Source organism: Anguilla rostrata, chromosome 1 (genome assembly GCF_018555375.3).
Source record: "Anguilla rostrata isolate EN2019 chromosome 1, ASM1855537v3, whole genome shotgun sequence".
NCBI classification, from domain to species: Eukaryota; Metazoa; Chordata; class Actinopteri; order Anguilliformes; family Anguillidae; genus Anguilla; species Anguilla rostrata.
The window spans coordinates 30,761,076-30,787,423 of record NC_057933.1 but is presented as its reverse complement, the minus strand read 5'-3'; the positions used below and the strand labels follow the sequence as shown (position 1 = coordinate 30,787,423).

The window sequence follows — 26,348 nt, the reverse complement described above, 5'->3', positions numbered from 1 at the left end:
CTGTGGACAGGCAAATTTTAAGTTGAACCTTTTTGGATGAAAAGGGTTCCATTAGGTCTGGTGTAAAGCAATTACAGCATTTCACTGAAAGGACATCATACCAGCAGTCAAATATGGTGGTGGTAGTGTGATAGTGTTGGGATACTTTGCTGCCTCGAGACCTGGACAACTTGCCATTATTGAAGGAACCATGAATTCTGTATCAGACAATTCTCTAGGACAAGGGGAATGTCTGGCCATCTGTACGTGAGATGAAGCTGAAGCGTAATTTGTTATGCAGCAAGACAATGATCCAAAACAAAAAAGCAAGTCCACATCTGAGTGGCTGAAAAGAAATAAAATTAAAGTTTTGAAGTGGCCTAGTCAAAGTCCTGACTTGAACCTAATAGATATGATGTGGCAGGACCTGAGACCTAACAATTTGTCTGAATTAAAGCAGTTCTGCAAAAAAGAGTGGGCTAAAATTCCTCCACAGCGATGAGATGGACTGATATCAAATTATGGGAAGCATTTGCTGGCAGTTATTGCTGCTAAATGGTGCAACTAATTATTAAGTTTAAGGGGGCAATGACTTTTTCACATGGGTGATACTGTATAGGTGTTCAGTAACTTTTTTCAATAAATTACAATTAAAAAATATGTTTTGTGTTTACTCAGGTTCCCTGTATAATATAACATTTTGTCTAAAGATCTTAAACCATTCAGTGTCACAAATATTTTATACAGATTTTCTTTTATACTTTCTGCATTTACTTACCTAGCACAGATATCCGGGGCACATTTGATATATTTTTATTTCATTTACAGTACGTCACTCAGTATTTACTAATTTGTTATTTAAGCAAAACAAACTTGGACAGACAAAAAGACTTGGTTGATTCAGCTATTCTTCATTTCATCGTGACATACAGCATTGGTGTTAAATATCTGCATAAACAACTAAATGAGAGAAAGGTTAAGCAACGCTGTGAATTTCTCCATCCAAATGGTAATATTTCAGGCACCTAGGACATCTGGTGAATGTGTTCTGTCTGTGTACACAAATTGTGGGGGAAATCCAGACAAAGCCAACAATGACAGAGATGCAACTTGTTTCCTGATTCCGCTCGGCATGTTTGTTTATCTGTTTCAAGCAGGATACTGCAATGCTGATTGAATGTAGATTACAGCACCTGTGTAAAAATATCAGACGTCAAGTGTAAAACTGGCAAAAGACCACGGCAAAGACTTAAGATAAAGCCCACATGCTTTTAATGCGAGACAAGGCAATTTGAAGAAAAGTAAAGTTTTAATTTCAGATTGCTTAAATAATTTTCACCATCAGTGTGCCATGTAAATTGGCTGCAGTCATAGCTCCAGATTCATCCCATCAGCACTTTGTGTGAAATCCAGACATGAACCAAAGACTGCCTTGATGATGATCACCATTCAATTACTATTACTTACTATTCTACAAATGAACCAAAATATGTATCTCATGTCGTCATTGACGTGTGCATGTCTGTCCGCAGATGTATGGAATCCCATGTTTGTAGGAAACTACATTAGGTCACTTTTTTCCCACTACAACTAATTTACTTTCATGTTAGGAAGAAATAGATTTAATAATCTGGCTCATCTGTTAGAAAGTAGGTCGTCATCCAAGTCTAAACATTGCCAATCAATAATCCAATTTAAAGCTACTAATCCACAGTTTAACACCCAATTTCAAAGTTATCCCAAATGTCCCATCTCAACCGAACAATTATCCAGTTGCCAATTCATTAAGTCACGCATCAGACTTTCAATCCAGGGCATTTTTCTTCTTCTCTGACCTCAATTTCCTCCAGAACATTCCATTTGAGGGGAAGTAAGTATTTCTCTCCCTGTCCAAATGAACATACTTCTGTATTTGGAGACAGTTAGTGGGCTGGTGGGAGTGAATATGTATCATTCCACAGACAATTCAAAACAAACTGGGAAGGCTGAAAGCAGCCTGGCACGCAACCTCAAGTGACAACCACCAGTGGTGCAATTCCATATCTGATGCACTGCGTTGAGCCGCCAAATGAGGTCATTCAGATTCATGGTGAATGATGTGGAAAAGGCGCTCACCCAGCATGCACCGGACCTCATATGTCCTGCAGTTCAGTACAATGCTAGCAGCAGAAGCAGGGAACAACAGCAAGACCACAGGTACAATACTGCTGAACAAATCAAAACACTCCCAAAAAGTAGACAGTTTTGCAGACTTTAGGTAAACCATTAACACAACAAAAAATTACTTCTATGGTGGATTAGAAAGACTAAATTTCTTAACCTCTCTGTGTCTCCCTATACTCGGATCAAAAAAACCAACAACTTATATAGCATGCTAACAAATGGCAATGTGCATGTTCACAAAGACAATACCTACAACCGGTTGGCACAGCTTAGAATCTGCTAGGTACCACTTTTTACTTTCTGGAGCGTTCATCACACAAGAAAAGCACAGACGGATGCAAACCTAAACTGGAGGACCATTAGCTCACAGACCCTTCCTATTAACAGGCTTTGCAATGACTTTCAGCCATTCATTATCAGTTCTAGCCAAGCAAAACAAGATGACATTTGCCATTCATTTATCTGGACGTTAAACATGTCTGCTGAAATCTCTCACATGGAAGTAAACACCGATGTGAAAACCATACATTAGCCTTTTTTTTATGACAAGCGTTCAAAATTTCAATGAGTATAAAAGTAATGTAAGGCAGGTGGTATACTAGATCCACCCACTTTCTCATTGATAAAACAAAATATTATATTTATATATTGTTATAATCACCACTTTATTACAACTCCTAATATTACATGAAATTCCCGTTATCCATTTTTGTATCAGGGGTGACAAATCCAAACGTCCGAAAGGTAATTTTTTGGCATCCTCTTCTTTTCTAACAGCAAAATAAAAATAAAAAAATCCTCAAAACATGGTATAAATCTTACAAGAACATACATTATACACAGAGGTCGAAGCTGTTGTATTCGATACTATGTTTACAATGTACCCGATTACTGGATTAATCAACCCAATAATCACCATGCACCATGCAATAATCACCATGCAGCATGAAGCACAAAGACACTGAAGGGTAGGTTTGTAGGGCACCATTTGCACAATACCCTTCTATACCCAGGCTCACAGCCCAGTGGAAACAACTTTCAAGGGCAACGCATTCACGCATGCACAAAGAACAAAAGGCACAGTAGTTTTTTCATATTTTATTTAAAATGTGGCCTATTTAATTTGGTTGAGAGGCATACATTACAGTGCAAACATTTCTTTGGCAAACGTAACGGTTCGTACAATACAAAAGGTCAGCGAGGTTTCTGCTGCTGAACGCTTGCTCTGAAACAGTGTAGGTAGAGCGTGGTCAGGCCGGCAGAGCAGTGCGTTTCCCTTGACGGTGGGGCAAAGGGTTTCGGGGCTTGAGACGAGGGGTTTAGATCACAAAGGGGGGTGTGTACAAATATTCAGAGAAGACATACGACCGAAAGAAAGGATTGCCTCCTCCTCCATCTCCCTCTCCCACCAGTACATGGTTTATTGAGAGGAACGAGGAGCGCAGAAAAAGAAGCCGTGCGATTGAAAATTAGACAAATCTGGTCCGTGCTCGCTTCGACATACAGCATGCACTCTGGTGAAAGGTGAGCGAGCACGAGTCTGTCTAATCCAGGAAGGCTGCCCAATTAGGAAAGGGGAAAAGTATGTCAGTCCAATCGAGAAAGGCAAACAAAGTATCTGTCCAATCGGGAAACTACTTTATTCAGAAACTGCTAAATGAGTCAACACAACAGAGCTCGAAAAATTACAAGGAAGGTGGAATACCACTAATGCTGGAGGAAATGAAATAAAATGGGGAGGATGGGTCAGGTTGTCTTTATGCATCAAAGGCCAAATCAATGCGCCTTAATCACCTAATGCTCTTTATTGTATTCTTTGAAGTTGTTTTCTTTTTTTTTTTCTTGGAACCTGAACTGCTCCCCTAACACCTGCAATGCTTGTCTAATATATACTGCATGTTACACATTCTGACCTCTGGCCTTGTTTGAGTGATGCCAAATGCAGTGAGAAAAGAAGTTACAGTAACTCTTAACCACTAATGAGTGCAGCCAGCAGTCACAGTACAGCTGAATGTCATTTAAAAAAAAAAAGAAAAAAAGAAACATCAACAACAACAATTAACAGCAGTCAAACACTTCAAATGGAAACTGCAGCTCTACGGACTCATTCACACAGCACAGTGCATTCCCACAGTGACTCCGAGCAGACGAGCGAAGCTTCGCCGCGGGCGGGAGCGCGTTCTCCACACGCAGCAGACGCCCTCCTCGTCCGGATCACCGTGTTCAGTGTTGGGGCAAAATAATTCAGTATGAACAGGTAGTTCCGTGAAAAAGAATCTGCGAATATTGCTACGATGCCTCAAAATAAGCAATGTGCTGCATCTTCAGCAACGCATGACTTCTTTTGGCGAACCATTTGCCTTTTCTCTATGCCAGCGGGCTTTCTGGAAACAAAAATATTTGTGTAAAAAAAGAAAAATTAAAAAGGGGAAAACAAAACAAACAAAAAAAAAAAGCAAATGAGCAAAGAGAAGCGATGGACGTCACCCATCATATGGCTTTCATTAGCTTGTAATTGAGGGTTGAGGGGATTGAACTTTGCAGTTGCATAGGATAACGTCACCGGCACTTGAATGTTGCCGCAGGCTCAACAATGAGAGACAAATACCTCACCCTGAAGTAAAGTGTGATGAATATGGATTCGTTCAGGAGAAAAAAAAAAGGCAGTACATGCAGGCCTTGAATCCTGTGCTTTCAAAACTTTGACTTTAAAAACATAATTTCTACTGGGACTGTACTTTTCTCTCACAAACATGGCTTGGCGAGATGACTTTGGTGATGCAAGCTGAACTGAAAACACGGGCAAACATTTGATTGGGAGTCAATGTATCATGACAGAATCCACATTTCATGAGAAAAGGTTACAATGTTTTAAGTGTTTCAAGGAGGGGGGGGTTAGCTGTGTCTTTCTAGGGCACTGTCCAGACTAGGGAGATGGACGTCCTGAGGATGTGACTCACTCACAGGGTCGTGAGAACTCTGAGAACTGCAGCTGAGTCACTGTGGGTTTGACACTATAACCCAAAAGCTCTGGAGGCAAAGACAAGCTCAGTAGCAATGGGAGAGCAAGGCTTCACCAACCTGAATGGGTGAAGCTATACATCATTGACTCTGCGATCTGAGCCAATCGTGGCGTTTCGTTAAAGAGACCCAAATCTCAATCGACTGAAACACATTAGTTAGCTGTTGCCAGGAGTCCTGTGAGGTGACACGTGATTGGTTGCACCTCAGCCCATTCAGCGAGGTATCCTTCTGACACCAACAGCCAATTGGGCGGCTGCAATCCGCTTAGGCAAGTAGCACAGTTCCCTGCAGTTTACAAGGTGGTGGCTGGCTGTGCCCTCTCAAACTGAGGCGGGAAGAAAAAAAAAACGAAAAAAAAAACAAACAGTTCTGTCAGGAAACCGATGGCACGCGTTGGCTGCACCCATCCCGCGGCTTGTGAGCCCTCGCTCTCCCATCTGTGATGTCCTGAGGCAGTCTTGTTGCTGAGGTATGGCCAAAAATCCTTCAATGCAGATGCGAAAAAAGTCCCGTCCCAGATCAAGAGAGGAGCTGTGACTCAACTCCCTCAGACCTCTGGAATGGCTGTCGGGTTACTGCTGAAAACTCAAACTTTGGCACGCGAGTGGAAAAAAAAAGCTTTGAGCCAAAGGGGGAGAGACTGAACCATTACATCAGTAAATAACCGCATTCCTGTGTTCTTTTTTAAATGCAAATAAAAATGGAGGGAAGACAGGTGGGGGGTGGGGTGTGGGGTTCGCCTCTCCAAACTCGGTGGGTCGTCGAGTCAGGTCACGCAAAATGGGAGGTGCCACCCCCGCCCCCCCCCAAAAAACTTTTAAAACTGCTTAAGTGACACATAAAAATGAGCAAGAAAATAAAAATAAAACCAAAAGAAAAAACAAATCACAATACCAGGTGTTAGTTAACCAACAGTTGCCATTGGAGAATACACATTAGGTAATCAGTAGACTTTTTTTTTTTGCATTACAAAAGTGATTTTTTAAAGTCTTCACATTATCTTCATATGTAAGCAGGTAATACAAAGGGGAAATATATATTTATAATATGATATAAAGCACCATGAAAGTTTAGTAAAAGCTGAAGTAACTCTATTCATTTTATTTATAAAATGTCTTCAGAGTAATTAAAAAAATTCTCTCAAATGTGATTTAAGATTAAAAGGCACATATTGAATGTATATATGAAGCTTTGCATATCGTAAAAAAACAAAACAAAATAGAAACAATACTTTTAAGGTTGTATTTAGTAACTAAATTGTTAATGGGAGGGAAAGTAGCACCAGTTTTTTTTTTTCGTCATCTCTAACCTGAGAAAGCCTTGTAACACAACATGGCCGAAGGTGGTCTTATCTACTTCCCTTTCACACTCGCTGTAGTGGGATTCCTTCTTCTTCGGACCAAGCGTTTGGGGTGCTGCGCAGCAAAAATGATGCGTGCTGGAGGACACTTCGTGGCTTCCACACACACACACATTTGTGCCTCGATGGAGGGGGGGCCGAGGGGGTCCTACGCACACCTGTTTGGAAGCTGACATCTCACGCGTTCCTGTTTTAGCTGACTGGAAACCCAGGTAGTCTTAGGCCGGTAGCCTTAGGGCCAGGCGAATCAAGATGAAACCAAACCGAAAAAAGGAATAAAAAAAACCAAATAAAAACATGGAAGACTTAAAAAAAAAAAAAAAATGGGGAAGTGTTTCGCTGGAGACCAGAGTGCCAGCGGGGTCTTTGTGGAATACTGAGCGCGGGAGGTGGGCGGGGTTTCGTTACGCTCCGCGGTGGACGCGTGCCGGCTGGGTCAGGCACATGGGACAGCACGCTCCTTTTAGCTTCACGGGCTTGGGGCACGTCGCCGGGGGACAGGTCTCCACGAAACACGTCACCTGGGCGTCCTGGGCGATGGGGAAACAAGGGCGGGGAGGCGGGTAGAGGAGGCTTGTTACTAAGGTCAAGATTTCTAGAACATTCTGAGCCCACAGCAATCACTTCGCATAAATTTGACGAGGAACGGAACTCCATAAAGGGGAGCGCACAACACACTTACGAATGCGAGTACGTTTCCGCTGATCCGACCCATTGAGACGTAGCCTTACAGACGTTCAAACGTGGAATTAAAATGGAATGTTTCTCTATACGTGGAGTCAAACTACCGCAGCATTCGTAACAGTGCTGTGTCTACTTTAACAGGTATGAACGTCTGTGGTAAATGTGTAAAGATGGCACAAGAACGCAAGCTGCTGAATCGGCGTGCTAGAAGAAGGCTTTATTTGTCACGTGCATATACATGTACATGCAGTGAAGTGCGTCCTCTGCATTTAACCCATCCTAATTACTTGGGGGCAGTGGGCAGCCACAGTGCCGCGCCCGGGGACCAACTACAGCTCCGAGGCCAGTGCCTTGGTCAAGGGCAACGGCAGGAGTACACTTAGGGGCAATTTTAGACTCTCCAATTAACCTAACCTGCATGTCTTTGGACTGTGGGAGGAAACCGGAGTGCCCGGAGGAAACCCACGCGGACACGGGGAGAACATGCAAACTCCGCGCAGAAAGGTCCAGGTGGGGCTCGAACCCAAGACCTTCTTGCTGTGACATTACAGGCATTTAGCAGACGCTCTTATCCAGAGCGACTTACACAACTTTTACATAGCATTTTACATTGTATCCATTTATACAGCTGGATATATACTGAAGCAATTCCAGTTAAGTACCTTGCTCAAGGGTACAACGGCAGTGTCCTTACCCGGGAATCGAACCTGCGACCTTTCGGTTACAAGCCCAGTTCCTTACCCACTGTGCTACACTCCGCTGTGAGGTAGCAGTGCTGCCCTCTGCGCCACCGTAGCGCCCCGGCTAAAGGGCCCGGCCCGGTGGCGGGTGGCGGATGGCGGCGGCGGCGGTACGTACCCGGCACTCGCACGTGGTGCAGGCGTTCTTCTTCCACCTCTCTGTGCTGGAGCGTTCCCGCCCCTCCTCGTCTGTGCAGTCTGTTTTGCTCAGACGGGCTTCAAGTCTTTTAATCTGTTGGAAGGTTGGAGGGAAAGGGGGGGGGGGGGGGGGGGGAGAGATCAAAGGAGGCAGTGAGACACTCGACAGATTAGACCCCCTGGAAGACCCGTCTTGACACCTGAACCAATTAGGATTTCACACAAACGCCAAAGGAACAAAATCATGCATTGTGTGGGCACGCCCTCCCGAAAAAAGCCGTTCCCCTGCCCCCCTGAGCATAACGCGAGTCATTTGGCCGAGGCAGACTTCATTAAACCTGCTCATGCGACATCCTGTAAGCTTTCAAAGCGCAAAAAAAACTGAGAGATGATGGAAAAAGTATTCTTGGAAATTAGGAGTTGATGAAATCCTTAGCCCCTCGCTGAGAATTGGCCCACGGCAGTGCTCAACTCCGTAAACCTTCAAAATTTGTACCGTGCGATCTGATAAGACTGGATATCCTGTCTGATCTGCGCTCACGTTAAAAACCTGTGTCAACAGACAGGCCAGGGATCCTGCCTCGAAAAGCTTTCGCTCTGCAGTATGTGGGCATGTCCTGACCTGCAGTCAACAACAGAGGCTGAGGAGACTCACTTTGCTACAAACTACGACCTCACTTCCTGTCTTGTCCTCCACTCCGCCCCCACCACCCCAAGGGAGTACCACAGAACTGCTTGGGGGTTTGGGGGGGGGTGGGGGGGTGGGGCGGTTGAGGGAGACAACAATGCTAAGCACAACAGATGGGGTAAATGCTTACTGTGAACTTGAAATAGAGTACATTATTACGTGTGTGTGTGTGTACGTGCGCGAAGAGAGAGAGAGAGACAGAGAGAAAGACAGAGTGCGCAGGGCTGGGTAACTGTTTGTGTGCAGGAGCGTTGTGCCCCGAGGCCGTCGTTTCCACGTCCTCTTTGTGCAGGTGTGAGACTGAGCACCTGACCACACTCACCCTTGGCCGACTTAGTGACCCTGTCCTAATCTTTGCATTTCCCTGCCTTGTAGTGTAGACATCCAGGCAGAAATGAGACTATATAAAATCAGGAGCTAAAGCATGCTGCCAAAGTGGATTATGTGCATTTTATTTACAGGCTAATGCTGGAAACACTGGGTACATTTGGTTTAGAGGCCATGCAGTGTAAATACAAGTATGTGGGGTGGGAGACTATTCTATAATAAACTATTATAAGCTAAATGGTTTAAAAAATAATAAAAAACTCACTTCAGAACTGACCAATTGCAGTTAGCCTTCACTGCTTCCCCCGAGATGAGCATGTGAATCACATTATATGTCTGAAACATTAGGCTTGTTAATAAAAGCATGAGTCACAAGGGGTCCTGGTATATCATTAACATGCCAGACTTTGCTTTGTTAGGCACACTGCACAGATCAGAAGACCTGTAACTGGCTGTTTTTAAATACCTTTTATTCCTCCGTTTTGTGTTCTCTCAAAATTTCGACTGCCTCATCTCTAAACTCTATTATCGTCCCTTCCTTTGACGCGATGGAGGGACAGTGCCTCCCTGCCCACGCACTCCTAAAGTGTGTGCAGCCAGTCTGTTCTGTGACGGGCGGACAGCACTCGGGCATTGCTGCTCTTGGATTGGACGAGGCAGTAGGTAGGCAGCTCACCTGCTTTCGTAAGCTTGAGATAGTCTTCTGCATGTCTACTACAAAGTCTTGGAAGTCATTCAGCGCGGGTTCAGTGCTTGGTTTTGTGGCGAGAGTGACGTTTGCAAGCCTTTCGCTGGGTTCTTCTGCAGTGCTGTTAAAGAAAAGGGCACAAGTCAGGCAATGCAGCGATTCTGGTTTTTGATATTTTTCTCACCACTCCCAAAGCCCCCCCCACCCCGGAACCCCAACCCCCACATGCTTTAGGTTTCACAGGGTTTCAAAACCCAATCCTGGACAGCTGCAGCGTCTGCTGGTTTTCCGTGCGTTTCGACCGCAGCGATTCATTCAGGTCACTGAATCGTTAAAGAATCCACACGCCTTGTTCTTAAGCCCTTAAAGGGGAATTCCACCGTAGTATGGGAGGATTTGCTGTCCATCTGATTAAAATGAGCTCTCAACCAGCTCTCTGCCTGTAGTGAGTGCAGAGATAGCCCCAATCTAACAGCACATGCTCCAGGTACCTGCTCTGCCAAAGACTACACTTACAGCCCATGGGCGAATGTGAGACAGTGCCACTCACCGGATGCCACTCCTACTAAATACAAACGGATTGCACTGCATTGGTTTACCTAGGATTTGAATAACTGATTTATGCTGATGACTCATAGCAAGCTATTTTAGACACGGTCAGACACGGAATATTTCGTTGTCATAACACATCCAGCAAGAATAGACATTTTTGCAGAATACCGGTGGTGAGAGAGAATGGGGGAGAGAGGATGAAGGCATTAAGCCAGGCAAGGAGGAACTGAACGATAGACATCACTGACATTCCCTCATACGAGAGGTGATACAGATATTTTCCACATCTGCACGTTTCAATAAATTATCTGACATAAATATATAAATATAAAAGCTTGGCTCTTCACTCATTGCTGCTTTTTGTTGCTTTTCTAAACCATGCATCAGCAGCAACAATACCTGCTTGACTTGTCAATTTTGAGAAATAAAGACAATTGAGAAATCAATTTGCAGTAGCCTATTACCAGTTCTACTGCCAGTTAAAAACAAAATGTTTTCAGTGTAGGGTTTTAGTCAATACACATGTAGTAAACTGTCAACAAGGTTTGGGTCAGTTACCTCAATTTGCACGGTCATTCTACCGCAAACATGGACTTGAATGTTTGCCTAGTCTCTGCATTGTTCCTTTTAAAACACATACTTCTTGAAGCTAAGTAGCTCAATGTTTATAGTAGGTACGGGTAGTTATGTACAAACAGAAATTAACATTAACTCACTGCACTTCAAATAATATTACTGCAAGTAATAGATAGATTGTACTGGCAGCAATATGTTGACAGTAGCCTACATGTTGCTATATAATGTGTGTATGGTAGATGGCATAGTGGTAGTAATGTGATGCTGAAACATAACAATGGTGTTCTATTATATGTTGGCGTTACCTAGCATGGCATACTGCAGCAGCAGCAAAACACAACTAGCAATGAGCTAGTTAGCCACCAGAATAAAACATGGTGAAGCTTGATAGCTAGCAATATAACTAACAATAGTACACATTTGTACTATCTCGTCAAAAAAGGTCAGAGTCCACTACACGAGCTAGCTCAGAAACTGCTGTTTTAACTGAAAAATATGGTTTACAGTTGAAACAGCAGCTACCCTTAATCTCTTTTTGACATGAGCTCGGTCAACGAGTTTGGTCTGCTCTCCTGTAGCTTTTCACTCCAACCCAAACAAAGCACACCTCATTCAACAGCTACAGTTCTTGTTGAGCTACTAATTAGAAGAATAAGGTGTGCCAAATTAGTGTTGAAATGAAAACCTACAGGACTGTAGATCTCCAGGGACAGGATTGGCCAGCCCTAATTTAGGGCATATAGGTTAAAGTACTGTAATTAAGGTACACACGCAGGGTGGCTGAAACTGCGGCGCATTACCTGCGTTTTTCCCGCCTCTTGGCGCGACTGGCCGGGTTTTCCTCAGCGTAGCTGTGCTCTGCCGACCTCCGTCCTCTGAAGTGGAAGGACAGGGCATTGAACTGGCCCTTCGTCCGGCAGTCTGCGGAGACCAGAGACAGGAGCGGGTCAAGACAGAACGGTGCCCAATTTCATCAGCTTGCCCTGCCGCGCGGTTTCCCTGAAGCTACAAAACCAGACAGCGGAACAGACAGAAAGAAATTCACAGAGGAAGAACCACCCCCCCACCGCCCACCCCCCCAAAGGAAAGGATTCCTGTTCTGTGTCAAACTGGCTGTGGCGGACTGAAAATCAGCACACGTCTGAGAGGCAGCTAATGTCTTATCGTGTCTGTCAAATTACTAATAGATTACACAAATAAATGAAGAAAGGGCCAGAGGTAATGGAAGCCCACCTCCATCCCTCACACTAATGCTGTGGCGTATCAGCTCCCAAAGACTGGCCAAAGTCCTGCTGCCGAGCTTCGCACTTAACCAAACCGTGCAGATGGCAACCTGTCTGTCCTGCCCCCGTTGCTGTGGCAATGCAGAAGGAAGAACACCTTGCTGGGAAGAGGGGAGCGGTCAGGCATCTGGGTCAAGAGTCCAGCCCTCGCAATCAGGCAGATGAAAGGCCAGCCCACAGGGCCCTGTCATTAGCCGACAGTTTGGACGGGGCCACAAGGAGGGCGGGACCTCAGGACAGTGCTGCCACACACTGCGAAGGCCCTAATTAAAGCTGGGAGGTGGGGGTGTTCTTTGGGGTGTAGTGCCATTTAACGCAATTAAAACCAATGGCAAAAAAAATCTACAGAAGTCTCGGCCTTCAGAACGCGGGTCTTGGTTTGCCAGTGATTTACGAACAAGCCAGGCGAAAATGTTTCTTGTAAAAACACTGTAAAAATTTAAAAAAAATGTACTCCTCTCATTTTTCCACCTCAGAGAAATGAAAAGAAAATAAGCTTAACTGTGATATCAAGCTCCTCTGTTCCGCTCCCCAGAGATTAATACGGCAAATTAGAATCTGTCCTCAAATCGTTGGCCTTTGGGGGAAATGAGGCATTAAGACATTGTCCGTCTTCCTGTCCTTTCAGCGATCTGTGCGCAGACAGGATATTCAGTGTTTATTAGCTTTGGTTTTCTCATGTTCGTCTCTGAAAGACAGCATGAACCCGGGGTCTGAATATTAAAGGATTGGGGGGGGGGGGGTAGATAACGTACAGCCGAATGAGCCAATAAGCTCTGTTTATTAAACGTGCGGTTGAGCCCTGTATTTCACGGCAGGAGCGTTCCATCTGGGTCCTGAGCACCTGGGCATTCCCCAGCCTAGTCAAAGCAGCCGTGACTTCCCCATGAGGAATTTAGACCTCGCCTCAACGGCAGCGCGAACAGGCGCGGGTATTCATTTTTATAACTGTGCCCCCCCCCGCCTGCCCCGCTTACTGCGGGAACGCCAGGATCATTACAAAAGTGGCTCAATACACACAAATCCAAATCCATTTTTAATAAGCTCCAATTGAGAAGGCAGCTTACTTTCTGTTCGCTGTATGTGAGCTTTCATCAAGCGCAGTGCTGTGCCCCTCAGTACTAAAAATGATTTAAGGGTGAGGTTTGAAAAGTGGCCGCTGGAGAGCTTTAACTTGCACACACAAAAACGTTTTTCTTTTTTTCTCCAATGGCATGTATTCCATGGTATCTGAGCACTATGAACTAAGAAGTACAGATTTATACATGGTTCACCACAAGCTGTACTTTGTGTACACAAGCAGGAACAGATTTCATGTTTCTTCTTACATGAAAAATAATGAATGAATAGAAAAAACACCATTTAGCACTTAAATCTAAATAAATCCCCCTTTCTAATAATTTACAACAGAAAATGAAGGGACACAAGGCTTATGGTGGGTAACTGCAGTGTTAGCAAACTTAGCATTAGTAGCTTTAAAGCTATTTGGCAGTCAAGATTATATTGAACTGGAATCCCTGCCACTGTAGGCACATCCAGCTTGTTCAGCAAAACCCTTCATCCTCCAGTACATCCAAGACCGGAGGTGCCACTGGAGGGTGGTAGGAGGCCACAAATGCTTTTCACATGCTTCTCTCATTCGATTTGTTTTCTTATGTCGTGCTTTCTCAAAGAGGAACATATTTCACAAAGTGCATTCCCAGTTCGTTCATGGCTGCCTTCAAACTGACTCCACAAGCTGTTCTATACCCAAACTCCCACTGTATTGATTCCCAATGCGTGGTTATTGTTACATATGGTAGTAACAATTAAAAAAAGTTCAATCGCCAACTTTCATTTATGACTTGAGAATGCAGAAATGATACTGCTGTGGTATCAGTTGAAAAGTGATGGCCAAAAATTAAATTAATTGCAAGTATTTCTTGAAAAAATGTTAATCAAATACATATAGCAATAACCGTTCAAAAACAGTAATACCAATATTTTCATATGACAAGAGAACAGTTCTAGGGAGGGGAAAACTCATTCTGACATCTTTTTTTATGGCACGTTTCTCGTCAGTGCCTAACCCAATCTCATGAACAGCTCGGCAACAGACAGAATGTGTTTTATTTGGGGAGTAAATGGGAAATTGTCTGTAATCACCCAAACTCACAGAGGGTTTGTGTTCTCACCCTGGCAACCCAGAGGAAGCTGGGACTGGCCTTGAATGCCTAGCAGGGTTAAAAATCAAAAACCCCTAGGCACGCCATCCAATTAAAGGCAGGCGCACAATGCGTCATCTTCAGTACGAACGCTCGCCCTTCCCTTACCCTTTAGTGTTGCGCCCTGGAATGAAAACAAGCACGAAACCGTGCAGACCCACGGCGCACCTGTACAAAGTGTCATGAGTAAAACTTGGCGAACTATATAGCTAGCTAGCTATGGCATGTCCTCGCCTCTGTAACGTTATTTGTTGTCCTCCGTGTGTCCATACATCTGTATCGGTGGTACGCGCTAAGTAGGTTAACTAAAGTAGGCGAAACGCTAACGTGTTAGGGTTAGCTAAAGTAACGTTAGGCGATAAAGCTGTGCTAAAAAATCTCGTGCCGTTCAAAGTGATTTTGGGAGATGCACCTGCACATGCGTCCTACTAAACGAAGCACCACCTGTGCATGCGCCCCACAGGTCGTCCGTGAGTGAGTGAGGGAGTGAATGAGTGAGTGACCACAATTTGCCATGCATAGCCCACGGGGGCAGTTCCTGCACGCTGTGGGAAAAAAGCCGTTCCTTATGGTGTCGGTGGTGTACAATACGCTTGTAACGGGGGAGGGGAACTCACAGCGATACATCTGTTTAACATGCTTCCGCGCGTGCGGGGAAACAGCGCTTTCCTATCTGGGCTAACGGAAAGAGTTTGGCCGCGTGCAAAGCCGCAGGAACATCAGGTTAGTCGCGGGAGGGGGGGGCAGGGTGGCACTGACAACGGGCTCAGGTTCTCGTGGAATGTAAACCACGGGGTCTCTGGCGAGACCCCCTGTCCGCCCCTCACCCGTGTAATCCCCTCTTATTTGGGGTCGCAGAAACAATTCCGCCTGACCTCTAAAAAAAGACATCTATGAACACCCACTCCCAAATGAGCTCATGGATATACAGTTACGACAGAAATCTTGCCAAATCGACTGAGATTAAGGGGAGGGCGAGCACAAAGAGAAAGGTGAGGGCGTGCACAAACAGGAGAAAGCTCAAAGTTTCATATTACAACTGTGTGACCTGGCTGGATTACTGATGACATGATGAAACGCATTGTAAGTCTGCTATATGACTGTATCCAGCCCATGCAGTAAGGAAACCCTTCTTTTCTTCCTTGTGCTGGACAACATTCCTCTCTATAAAATCTGCAGATTTTGACCCACAACTGTTCATATGTTAAGCTGTGCAGTCCCATGTTAACGGTAATCTATTGGATTTCATCAATTTAGTGATGTGAGAGGAATGGAACTGCAATATTTTTGCAGTAACAATGATCCAACTAATCATATCTTGCCACAAAATACTACTATTCTACTAATTTGCGGTGGAATTTAAGACTACGATACTGTTCAGTGAAAATAAACTATTAAATAAGATAAAAGATAAAAAATAAAGCTGACTGAGTGAGCTGACTGCAAACATTTGTTTCCAGCTTGGATGCACTTCTTCTGTCCATTGTAGGAAAATGAATGTCACATAATGAAGCTTTACAGCTTTTTGCCACCATGAGGATCTAATTCCCCATCACTCACACAAACAATGAATTAATTCATGTTGGGAAATACAGGGGTTGGACAAAATAATGGAAACACAACATGAAAAGCGACTCTGAAGAAACGCAATCACAACTACAAAGGCAGCTACACAGGTGAGCCCCATTAAACTGAATGTCAACTAAGATTATGTGTCAGTTATAAAAAAAAGGTCTGACAATCAGCACTTTGATATGCGAGTTCCCAAAGCAACATGAGGCTTCACAAAGTTGCTATTTGAGGCAGGCCCGCCATTTGGAACCTGCTTGTGTTCAAGGTTAACGTACAAAGACGAATAACCTGGAGCACGAAACCTGGACCCCACGGATGAATGGAAAAAAGTAACAAGTCTGGTAAGTTGTCCTTTGCTCTTTCTCCTACACTTGGACACGTTTACATTTAGAAAAAGCCAAAGGAAGCCTTCAACTCGCAATGTCTGTTTCCAGCTGTTCCACATGGTGGCGGATCTGTAATGGTACGGGCAGCTATCCGTCTTGGGCCAATGGGATTGTACTGCATGGTCACAGCCAATGGCCAAGCACTATGTCGTTTTCTAAAACAGGAGCACCCTATGGTGCAGACACTGTTCCCTTGTGATTGAGCCGTTATAGGAAGTTCTTGAGTGTGGAGCGCAATGGAGAGTTTCACCTCTTTCATCCCTCAAACACCTGGAGGCTTTCCTTCTTAAATGGTACTGTATCCCACTACGCAGTTCAGAACTCGCATGACAGCATTCCAAGAAGGATTGAAGCTGTTCTGAAGAGTTCCTTAAGAGTTACTTGATATTCGTATTATTAGGCATTTCATAATTTGTTCAACCCGTGTACTGTAGTTATTTTACTTTTTCTGTTTACTATTTTTTTATCATAAATTTGGCGCCCTCCCTAATTTGGAATGTCCAATTGCCTGCACCCGCAGTCGCATACATGTGCGAATTCCATTACATTACATCACAGGCATTTAGCAGACACTCTTATCCAGAGCGACTTACATTGTACCCAATTATACAGCTGGACATATATTGGAGCAATGCAGGTTAAGTACCATGCTCAAGGTGTCCTACCGGGGAATCAAACCTGCGACCTTTAGGTTACAAGACCAACTCCTTAGCCATTATACTAAACTGCCGCCCACTGAATCCATGCTGATTCAGGAGTGAAGACATCCAGCGTTCTCTTCCGAAAAACACGGTGCTTCTTTTCAGACTACAGACTACAGCTGAGTACGCACAGAGTCCATGGGCACCTGAATGACCAGTAAGGGTAGCTAGACAGTGCTGAACATGGACTCCTAACCGACTGTAGCCTCCCAAACTGCATGGGCGACATGAAATCGCCAATTTTGCGTCGCCCGCAGTTGGCACTGGAATGGGGTGGAACTGACCCGAGACCGCGGGGCTCCTCCGGGTGCTACAGCCTGGTGCCTCAACCGTTTTCACATATCTTTGTGTTACACTTGATTGATTTCAAATTTCACAGAAAGTGAAAAAGTGAAAACTGAAAAAGTTCATTGTTAGCATTGTGAACACAGAGATTTGTGAAAAGACGTAGTTGCGTGTTCGGGGGGGGGGCGGCGAGGGGGGAGGGAGCATTCTCACCCTCGCAGCAGTCCTGCCACATGCGCAGGTCCATCTTGGGAACGTCGTCGCAGCTGCCGTAGCCGTGGGGGTACTCGGCCACGAGGAAAACGTCGGACTGCACGCGCGTGATGTTGTCCCCGTTGTCGCAGAGCACTCTGGTCAGCGACGTCTGCTTCAGCTGCGTCAGCTGCGCCGGGCTGAACACCCCGGGGTTCTCGTACCAGAACCTGTTGCGTCGCGGAAAAGGGGGTGGGCGGGGGGGACAGTCAGCGTATTTATTTAAGGGTGGGAAGACCGCATATAGCGTCCTGAGTTGGGTGTTCTACATGAAGGCCTAGAACAGAGGTTCCTCATCCCTGGACCTGGAGAACCACAGGATCTGCTGGGCTTTGTTTTCACCTCAAAATCAGCAGCCAGTTTAGAGCCCAGCAGCTTCGTTCATTTAACTGCAGAATAAAAACCAGCAAACCCTGTGGCTCCGGAGGAACCGGGCAGGAGATGATGTATTTAAATGTCACGGGACAGAACGAACGCTGATAAAGCTTATAAGAGCCTTCTAGGGCTCTGAAACGACTCAAAGCCTTGCTTAGGTAATGCCATTACATCTACTGAATGGAATCTCTCGCTTTGGGTTGGGATGGATGGTGAGGTAGCTCTCTACTTGCTACATGACCTCTGCATTTCAGCAGGAGGGAGAGAGGGGGGTCTTTCTGGTGTGTATGTCTGGGCCGCGTCTCCATGCTTGTTCGCATGCGTCTGTGCGTGTGTGTGTGTGTACATGTGCATGCACTTGCATTTACGCGTAAAAGTGCAAGAAACTGTGCGTTGGTGCAAGAAATGTGTGGACAAGTACATGTATGAGTATACATAGGTGAGCATGCATTTATGTGTATGTACATGTGTACTTTGTGAGTGTATGTGTGTGTGTGTGTGTGTGTGTGTGTGTGTGCATGAGTGTGTTTGTGTGGGGTGATGTGTGTATGTGTGCGGTAAGTGCTTGCTTCCTATGTCGGCGGGGTAGGGTAGGGGTGGGGCTACATGGTCATACCTGTCACCGTCCCGCAGCCGTTTGAACTGGGTGGCCAGCAGGCACATGAGCGTGGGCCCCAGCCTGCTGCCGGGCACCACGTCCTCAGCCATCAGCGCCGGGAACAGGTCGATGTTCAGGGGCGTGCCGTACAGCCTGCAACCGCAACGCTGGTCAGTGAACACGGCACTGAACACTCAGCCGCCCTCGCTCAGTCTCTCAGCCGTCTCAGTCTCTTGCTCAGTCTCTCGCCTTCTATACAGCCTGCCGTCCTCACACACCTGCTCACACACTTCTGTGTACCCCTTCTCACAATTTAACACACACGCGCACGCGCTCCACCGCGCCCTTTCACAGGCATACACACACAGCTTCATGCAGGCACACATAGGCTACCTCATAGGCACAGTGATACACACACGTACTGTATGCACGCCCAGCCAAACAGACTCAATAAGTCTCAATGATCAACGCAATAGCCATTCATTACATTATTAGTAACCATTAGCTATCACCCTTCCTACATTTGAATAACAGTGGACTGTTGCAGTTAAGAAGGTTGCTCATTGTTAATGTCAATTAGTAATCACCTTGAGTAGCTTTCTACCTCCCTGATAAGCAGAACATAGTACAATGCTTGAGCTCATTTGGCACTAAGCCGTTGTGACTAGACAAATATATTTTTTACACAATTCACTTGCACAGCAGACATCTTAAAAAGAGCGTCTTACACAACTTACATCTTAAGGCACTACCCACTTTTGCAGCTGGGTACTCGTTAATTCAGGTTTAATACTTGCTCAAGGTTTAATATTTGCACTTGGAACAGTGGGAGTACCCCAAACTGTAGTCCGACCCCATGACCCGAGGTACGATCACAGTTCCCGGACCGCTACGGCACCCTTACGCCGGGACGGGGCTCACCTCCGCAGCTTGTCCCTGACGCCGGCGTCCCGGATCTCGTTCCTCAGGTCCTCGAAGGTGTGGGCGGACGTGAGGTTGCAGAAGACGCGGTAGTCGTTGTAGGGCGGGATGCCGTGGTCGCGCCCCCTCTGGATGTTCATGGCGGCCAGGTCGAGCGCCACGGCGTGCGCCATGGAGAAGAGGCGCTCGGTCAGCTCGGTGTTGAGCAGCTGCGAGGTGACGCGCATCTTCCCGGCCACGCCGAACAGGCCGCGGAGCAGCGGGTCGATGCCGCCCTCGTTGACGATGCGGAAGGGCGAGAAGAAGGCCTTGTGCAGCGAGATGTGGCCCTGCGGGATGGGCTGGAAGCTCTCGTCCAGCCGGTACAGGACGGGGTTGATGAGCGTGTGGCCGAAGCGGAAGGCGGCCGTGGCGAAGGCGTTGACGATGCCGGCGTTGACGTTGGGGTCGTAGCCCCGGTACTCGCCCAGCAGCTTGGCGCCCGCCTCGCCCAGGATCTTGGGCAGCCAGTGGCTGTAGGTGATGTGCTGCATCTGGGCGCCCACGATCTTGCGGGCCTCGTGGTAGATGGTGTCGCCGTCCCAGTGCGGGTTGAGCCGCAGGAGCTCGGTGGCCACGCGGTTGTGCTCGCGGAACCAGAGCGTGTGCATGGCGGTCAGGCCCAGCTGCTCGTTGGCGCGGTGGTCGCCGGCCAGGAAGCAGGGGATGGGGCTCTCGTTCTCGTCGCGCATGCACTCGGTGGGCGGGCCCGTGGCGAAGGGGAGGAGGGGCTTGCCCGAGCGCTGGACGATGCCCTGCCTGAGCAGCCCCCGCTGGCTGGCCAGGTCGCGGATCTCCTCCGACTCGTGGGACGAGCTGCCGTAGACGTTGGAGGCGTCGATGTAGGAGGTGAGCTGGTTGATCTGCTCGCGCGGGTAGACCGAGTTCATGAGCAGCGAGGTCATGCCGCTCCCGCACACGGGGCTGGAGCGGACGAAGAACATGCAGCGCGCCCCGCCGCTCCGGGCCTGCCGCGGGTCGCCCGGCGGGAACACGATGGGGAAGCACGGCGGGTCGTTGGTGCAGACGGCGCTGCAGAGCTGCCCGTCCGAGAAGCGCGACTGGCTGAGCGCCGCCACCGTGGCGTCCAGGTCGTGGTCCAGGAACTGGCCCCACTGCATCAGCATGTGCGTGTAGCGGTCGTCCGGGGTGATGGTCTCCGTGCCGATCATCGACGTGGAGACCAGGCGGGGGAGGGGCAGCTGGACGCCGTTGTGCTGGCGCTCGGTGGCGCCGCGAGGCAGGTTGAAGCCGTTGTCGTAGACGGACTTGACCAGGCGCTCGAAGGCGGTCAGCGAGGCGCCCCACATGGGGTGCTGCAGGTTGTTGCAGGTGCCGTCGTGGCTGCGGTACTTCTGGTGGAAGCAGATGTCGGAGCAGTTGTTGAAGCGCCGGTGCGCCGTGCAGCCCGACAGGTTGGCGATCATGTCCAGGAAGCGGGGGGACACCAGGTCGTTGTAGCGGAAAGCTGGGTTGAGGGGGTGTGAAGGGAGACAGTGTTTCAGAACGAGACGCTTCAGCCAAAAGGAAATTGAGAATTCCTGAATTCATCTAGGAATTCATCTTGCATCTTCCTATTCCTTGCCCCACAGCACTTATAGAATTACTTTAGGACTGTCTGCATGCTTTCTGGTTTTGTATTGGATGTTAGCTGCACAACTGATGAGTTTTATGTGTTATTAAGCATTTGATTTGTATTATATTTTGCATTATTACTGTTCTTGGTTGGCATACAGGAACTTCTAATTTAATCATTTTGCACACATCTTTTGTTTGTCTGGCGAAGTGGCTCACAGATCTCAGTTGGATGCACTTATGTCCTCTTGTGTTGCAAGTTGTTCTAGATAAGACCTTCTGCTAAATGAAAGCAATGCTATTCAATGTAAATGTAGAACTGAGTCCATCTGAGTTGCTTTCCCTTACTCAAGACCTTTATTGCTTCTCGTGTGAAAACCATTCAGGCCAGCTGCATAATCCGATTTTCATGGTGTGTATCACTATAAAACCATCACTGAATTCAAATGTCACAAAAACTAAGCTAAACTGTTATAAATGGTTTCCCTGCTAATATAACTGAAATATTATCATACAGTATGAACCGATGCATGTTTCTAAAGAAGTGGCCCTTGGTGCTGTGACTGTCTCATGGTCCGGAATGTAGCCCTGTCAAGGTCAGTTCTGACAGTGGCCTGCAGGGGGACCCGCATTTTGGTATAACCTCTTCATTGTCATCACGCAAGAGTGGCTACTCCAGTCGGCTGAGCCCTTGTGCTATAGCTGCACAGCTCATCTCAGCTGGTGGATGACAAAAACTGAAGAGGCAGAGGCTCGAACAGTCCTCAGCTATTTAGGCAGGCTAAGTACAGTACAACACGCGAGCCAAGCAAATCTAAACCCGCCCTGAATTTAGCGAGGTCCAACAAGACGAGCAGCCTATAACTTCAGAATTACGAGCAGAGGAGAGAAACCCTCCTCGCGTGTCACAACAAAACGTGAGCCTTGGAAACATGGGAGCGCGAGGCAGGATACGCGGGCCCGTTCTAAAACTTCCTGTCAGCAGTCAGCTGGCTGATGAATTGCTTCTGTCATTCAGTCATTGGATCTAGCCAAACACAACACTGGGGCGTGAATTGGTATAAGTGGGGGTGGGGGGAGGGGGGTGGTTTTGGGGGGGGGGGGGGTGCTCAGAGGGAGGAAAAGGAAAAAAAACCCAAGGGATGGAAAGATAATCCGAACGGGCCACGTCGTTTTGCTGACGGGCCAAAAAAAAAGGCTCTCTGCTTTCTGTCAGGGCCCACCGCAACAATAAACGGCCCGGCTGTTGTCATAACCAGCGAAAACACGGCTCCCGCTCAACAGAGGCCCAGACCGCCAGCCAGCCAGCCAGCCAGCCAGCCAGCCAGTCCAGTCAGCCAGCCAGCCAGCCAGCCAGTCAGCCAGCCAGCCAGCCAGCCAGCCAGCCAGTCCGGTCAGCTCCCTGCAAAACAATGCGCCCTGTTCGCTAAACCCTTCCTCCTGCCGCCGCCCTGCTGGGTTTCACGGTGGCTGAAATTTGCCCCCCGTCGCTTCAATATGTTTATGTGCGAATGGGGGTGGGGGGGAAGGAAATAAATAAAACAGGAGAGAAAACAATGCCATTACTGTGTGTTTTAAACTGCATGTACTGGGCTGTTAACGGACTACTGTGCCAGTTAATTTCTATGGCACTTAAACTGTGGTTTGGGTTCCTGGCTCGTTTTCCAACATAATACAGAAACTCATTCAGTCCTGTACATTCAACCAACGTGCCGCAGTGCCACTGGCCATTATAACGTCTTTAAGCATGATGGTTTATTAGCTGAGAATGGGTCCTTGTGCATTTCTAATTTCAGACTCCCAATGGGAAATCGTCTTGGATGTCAAACATCCAATTGAATTAAAAGTTTGGAGCCATGTGCGTAGCATGTGCCTTCAATCTCTCAATTGCAATTTGGTTCAGATAGAACTTAACTTAATCATGATGGTGTTAACCGACAACCTAGACCACAATGAGTTATTTGATTGGCTGTGCCTCCTGTCTGTTGTGTTCCAGATGGTGGAAAAGCATGCAAGTACTAACTGCATGCAGCACTATGTTTGTTACCATGTGGGTAGCCGCACCATCATGTCTCCTTAGAGCTTAGATGGCTGTGCTTATGTTGCCTTGCAAGCACCAAGGAAGGGACTGAACCAAAATGTCTGCTGATGTTTTCTTTCTTGATTTCTGCACAATTATATTTTCACTATGCTAGCAATGTGAAACAAATATACAGTATACTTTAAAATAGAACAGCTTTATCTCTGGAAGGCGTATTGCCCTATTTCCTAATTTCAGACTACTGAAGTAAAAGACAATATGGAAACACATACAAGTCTAATTTTTATCATTTTGTCATTAAATATTTTTTTTCTTTCCATAATTCTGCATGAAATCAGTGATATGCGTAAGTTAAGGACAAACATTCACAGAACCCCAGGCCTAGCGTGTTACTGTCAGTGCGTCCCCTGTCGCTCACCTGTCCCGTTGGTGTCCACAGTCAGGCCTTGGTTGACGTGCCTCTGGATGAGGAGGAGGGTCTGCTCGAAGATCTCGCCAGCGCGGGCCTGCTCCACGGTGTACGGGTCCCTGGGGTAGCGGAATAGGGCCAGCAGCTCTCCGGGGGTGCGGGGTTGACTGGACATGGGGGTAGCATGAGAGGGGTGGGGGGGAGGGGGGTAAGAGAAGAGGGAGATCAACAGTGAGACACGTAGTAGGAGGAGGTAGGAAGGGGTGTAGTAGTGTGAGAAAGTAAGCGAGAAATAGAGGTATGGAGTGAGTGAGAGAGAAGATAACAGATGCAGAGGAAAAGAGTAATAGGGAAGAAGAGGATGGAGAGAGGGACAGGGAAAGAGACAGCGCCAACGGAGGGGAATAAGGGCAGGAGGTAAGATAGGAGACGTTATGCCTGCTCATCTAATGCAAATATCTCCCTCAGACAAGGACTCAGAAAACCTGCTCTGTTCTGGTTCCAGACCGTATTTTGTAAAGAACTCATTTTCTCCTTAAACACCATCCACTCAGTCCTCCACACGCACTGCCTTTCTTCACGTGCGTGTGCTACTTCTGCAGGCCAGAGAGAGAGACAGACAGCCAGCAAACCCGTTTGCCAACACACAGTGCCTTTCCTTCCTTTAAGATAAAGGCCCTGCCAAAACAACACAGATTTCAACTCCCTCCGTACAGCCTTCCCAAGCCTAGAGCCAGCTTAAGGCCGGACTATTTTGGAACAATAGGAACCATTCCTTGACTTAACTGGCCCACAAAGAAACAGAATCCCTGGCAACCTCCACGCAGACAGTCGAGCTATCTCTGACACTAGCAGCGGGAGACCGCAACTTCACAAATATGTGCGGAGCCAGCATGTTCGTGGCGAAACATGGTTTTCAACCAATCGTGGAGTTTTTCTGTAGAAGGAAAAGTCCTTTGGTTGGACAGCACACAATAGCAACACCAATGACGTAATGCATATTCCCATCAAACATTCAACAGGCTTAACCACTGAGATAACACAACCGACTGCCCAATCAACATGAAGGTAACAGAGGGCTAATATCTCAGGTAGCTTGCAGACCATGAAACCTTAAGAGTGATAGCCATACACATGGCCCACAAGATAAACTAAAGTATACATTTCCTGTTTGGTCCCGCTTACAACAAAACAAATTCCATATCCAAACTCAGGGCTCTTGTGCACTTGTTTTTGCATTACCCTAAATGGCCAGAAGGTCATTGTGGAAAAACAGCATGGTGACAGCTGTGTAATTTATCAGGTAGCTTTGACGCAGCTTTTTAAGTATGTGAAGCACAGTGGTGGTGCTGGTGCTGGTGCTGCCAAAGTCAACAGCGTTTGGGCACTCTGACAGGCTGGAACACTGGTGGCATGGGTCCAGTGGAGTGTTTTCAGGCCCACCACAAAGGGACCAAAATGGCTGTCAAATAAACTCAGAAAAACACTGGCCACTGTAGGTGACAACATCTCCTTCACAGCCTGCATAACTTTGCAATCACTTCTGACCATCTGTGCAGCGTTCCACCCAAGATTCTGTAAGTTTGATATTATTACACCCAACTTCATCCATCCATCCATCCATCCATCCATCCATCCATCCATCAATTTTCAAAACCACTTGCACCTGGTCAGGGTGGGGGGGGGTTGGAGCCTATCACTGGCATCAGGAATTAGTTGAAAGGCAGGAATGGTCACCAATCCACTGCAGGGCACGCTCACCATTCACTCCCACATTTAGGCCTCAAGGCCAATTTAGACTCTCCAATTAGCCTAACCTGCATGTTTTCAGACTGTGGGACAAAATCGAAGTATCTGGAGGAAACTCACGCGGACATAGGGAGAACACGCAAACTCCAGAGAAAGTCCATCAGCTAGGATTCAAATTAGGTACCTTCTTGCCGTGAGGTGACAGCGCTACTAGTTGCATTATTACACCCAACTAAAAAACCAAAACAAGCTTGCCAATGACACATTTTCACATAAGAGTTCTAGGGTTCTATCAGCTGATCAGTTTTAACATAAACTTAATATTGTTCTAAGTCCCCTGTCACAGGGTTGTATTCTACTGCATCTGTGTTAGTGTTCCTAGAGTTTACCATGTTGCATAGCAAAAAGTATTTCTGCATCAATAGTAAGATTTTGACAAAATGATATCTCGTCAGCTTTGAAGCCCTCTTCACACACCCCGCCTGGGACGGCTTCTTATCCGTCCCTCCGAGGCAAGGCTTTCATTTCCACCCCTACTCCTCCCTGTCTCAACCTCCCGTCATGTTTACATGGTTGCCCTGGTTACGGCAACAACCCATTTTGACAGGTTGGGTGATTGAGCCAGTGCTGTGCTGGCTGGAGCCACAGAGGTCAAGGAAGCCCTTGAGGACACGTGCTCAGAGAAAACCCGAGGAGGTCAGCTGGGGTGAACCTTGGCTTCCAGACAATCAGCGGCGACTTCCAGACAAATCAGATTAGAGGCAAATTCATTAGAGCAGGATGAATCTTTTGGTAGGGGGAAGGGGGGGGGGTGGTCAAGTGAAAGGAATTCTCCCTGGGATGCAAGAATGAACCGACTGTCTAGTACGCTGTGTTTGATGTAAGTGTCCTGAGTGGATTTCAGAGACGGATGAATTATTGTACGTCCAGAACTTCCTCCTGGACATGGCTAGCACTGCATCACACCCAGACGGGACCCAGGCAACACTGATTTCAATTCCAGAGAATGGACAGAGGCACAGAGAGAGACAGAAATACC

At 46.9% G+C, this 26,348-nt stretch overlaps 1 protein-coding gene across 2 annotated transcripts in view; it reads right to left on the bottom strand.

Annotated features, from left to right (window-relative positions):
- Positions 1-3,225: 3,225 nt before the first annotated feature.
- LOC135254198 (peroxidasin) overlaps positions 3,226-26,348 on the bottom strand; it is a 79,777-nt gene continuing 56,654 nt past the window's right edge. For both annotated transcript variants that reach the window (XM_064334226.1, XM_064334237.1), the window contains 8 exons: positions 23,570-23,727; positions 19,497-21,003; positions 18,594-18,728; positions 17,564-17,772; positions 11,720-11,840; positions 9,780-9,912; positions 8,069-8,182; positions 3,226-7,056 (listed from right to left, as the gene is read on the bottom strand). In XM_064334226.1, coding sequence (XP_064190296.1) covers positions 6,931-7,056; positions 8,069-8,182; positions 9,780-9,912; positions 11,720-11,840; positions 17,564-17,772; positions 18,594-18,728; positions 19,497-21,003; positions 23,570-23,727 — 2,503 coding nt within the window. In that variant the 3' untranslated portion in view covers positions 3,226-6,930. The remainder of the gene's footprint in view (positions 7,057-8,068; positions 8,183-9,779; positions 9,913-11,719; positions 11,841-17,563; positions 17,773-18,593; positions 18,729-19,496; positions 21,004-23,569; positions 23,728-26,348) is intronic.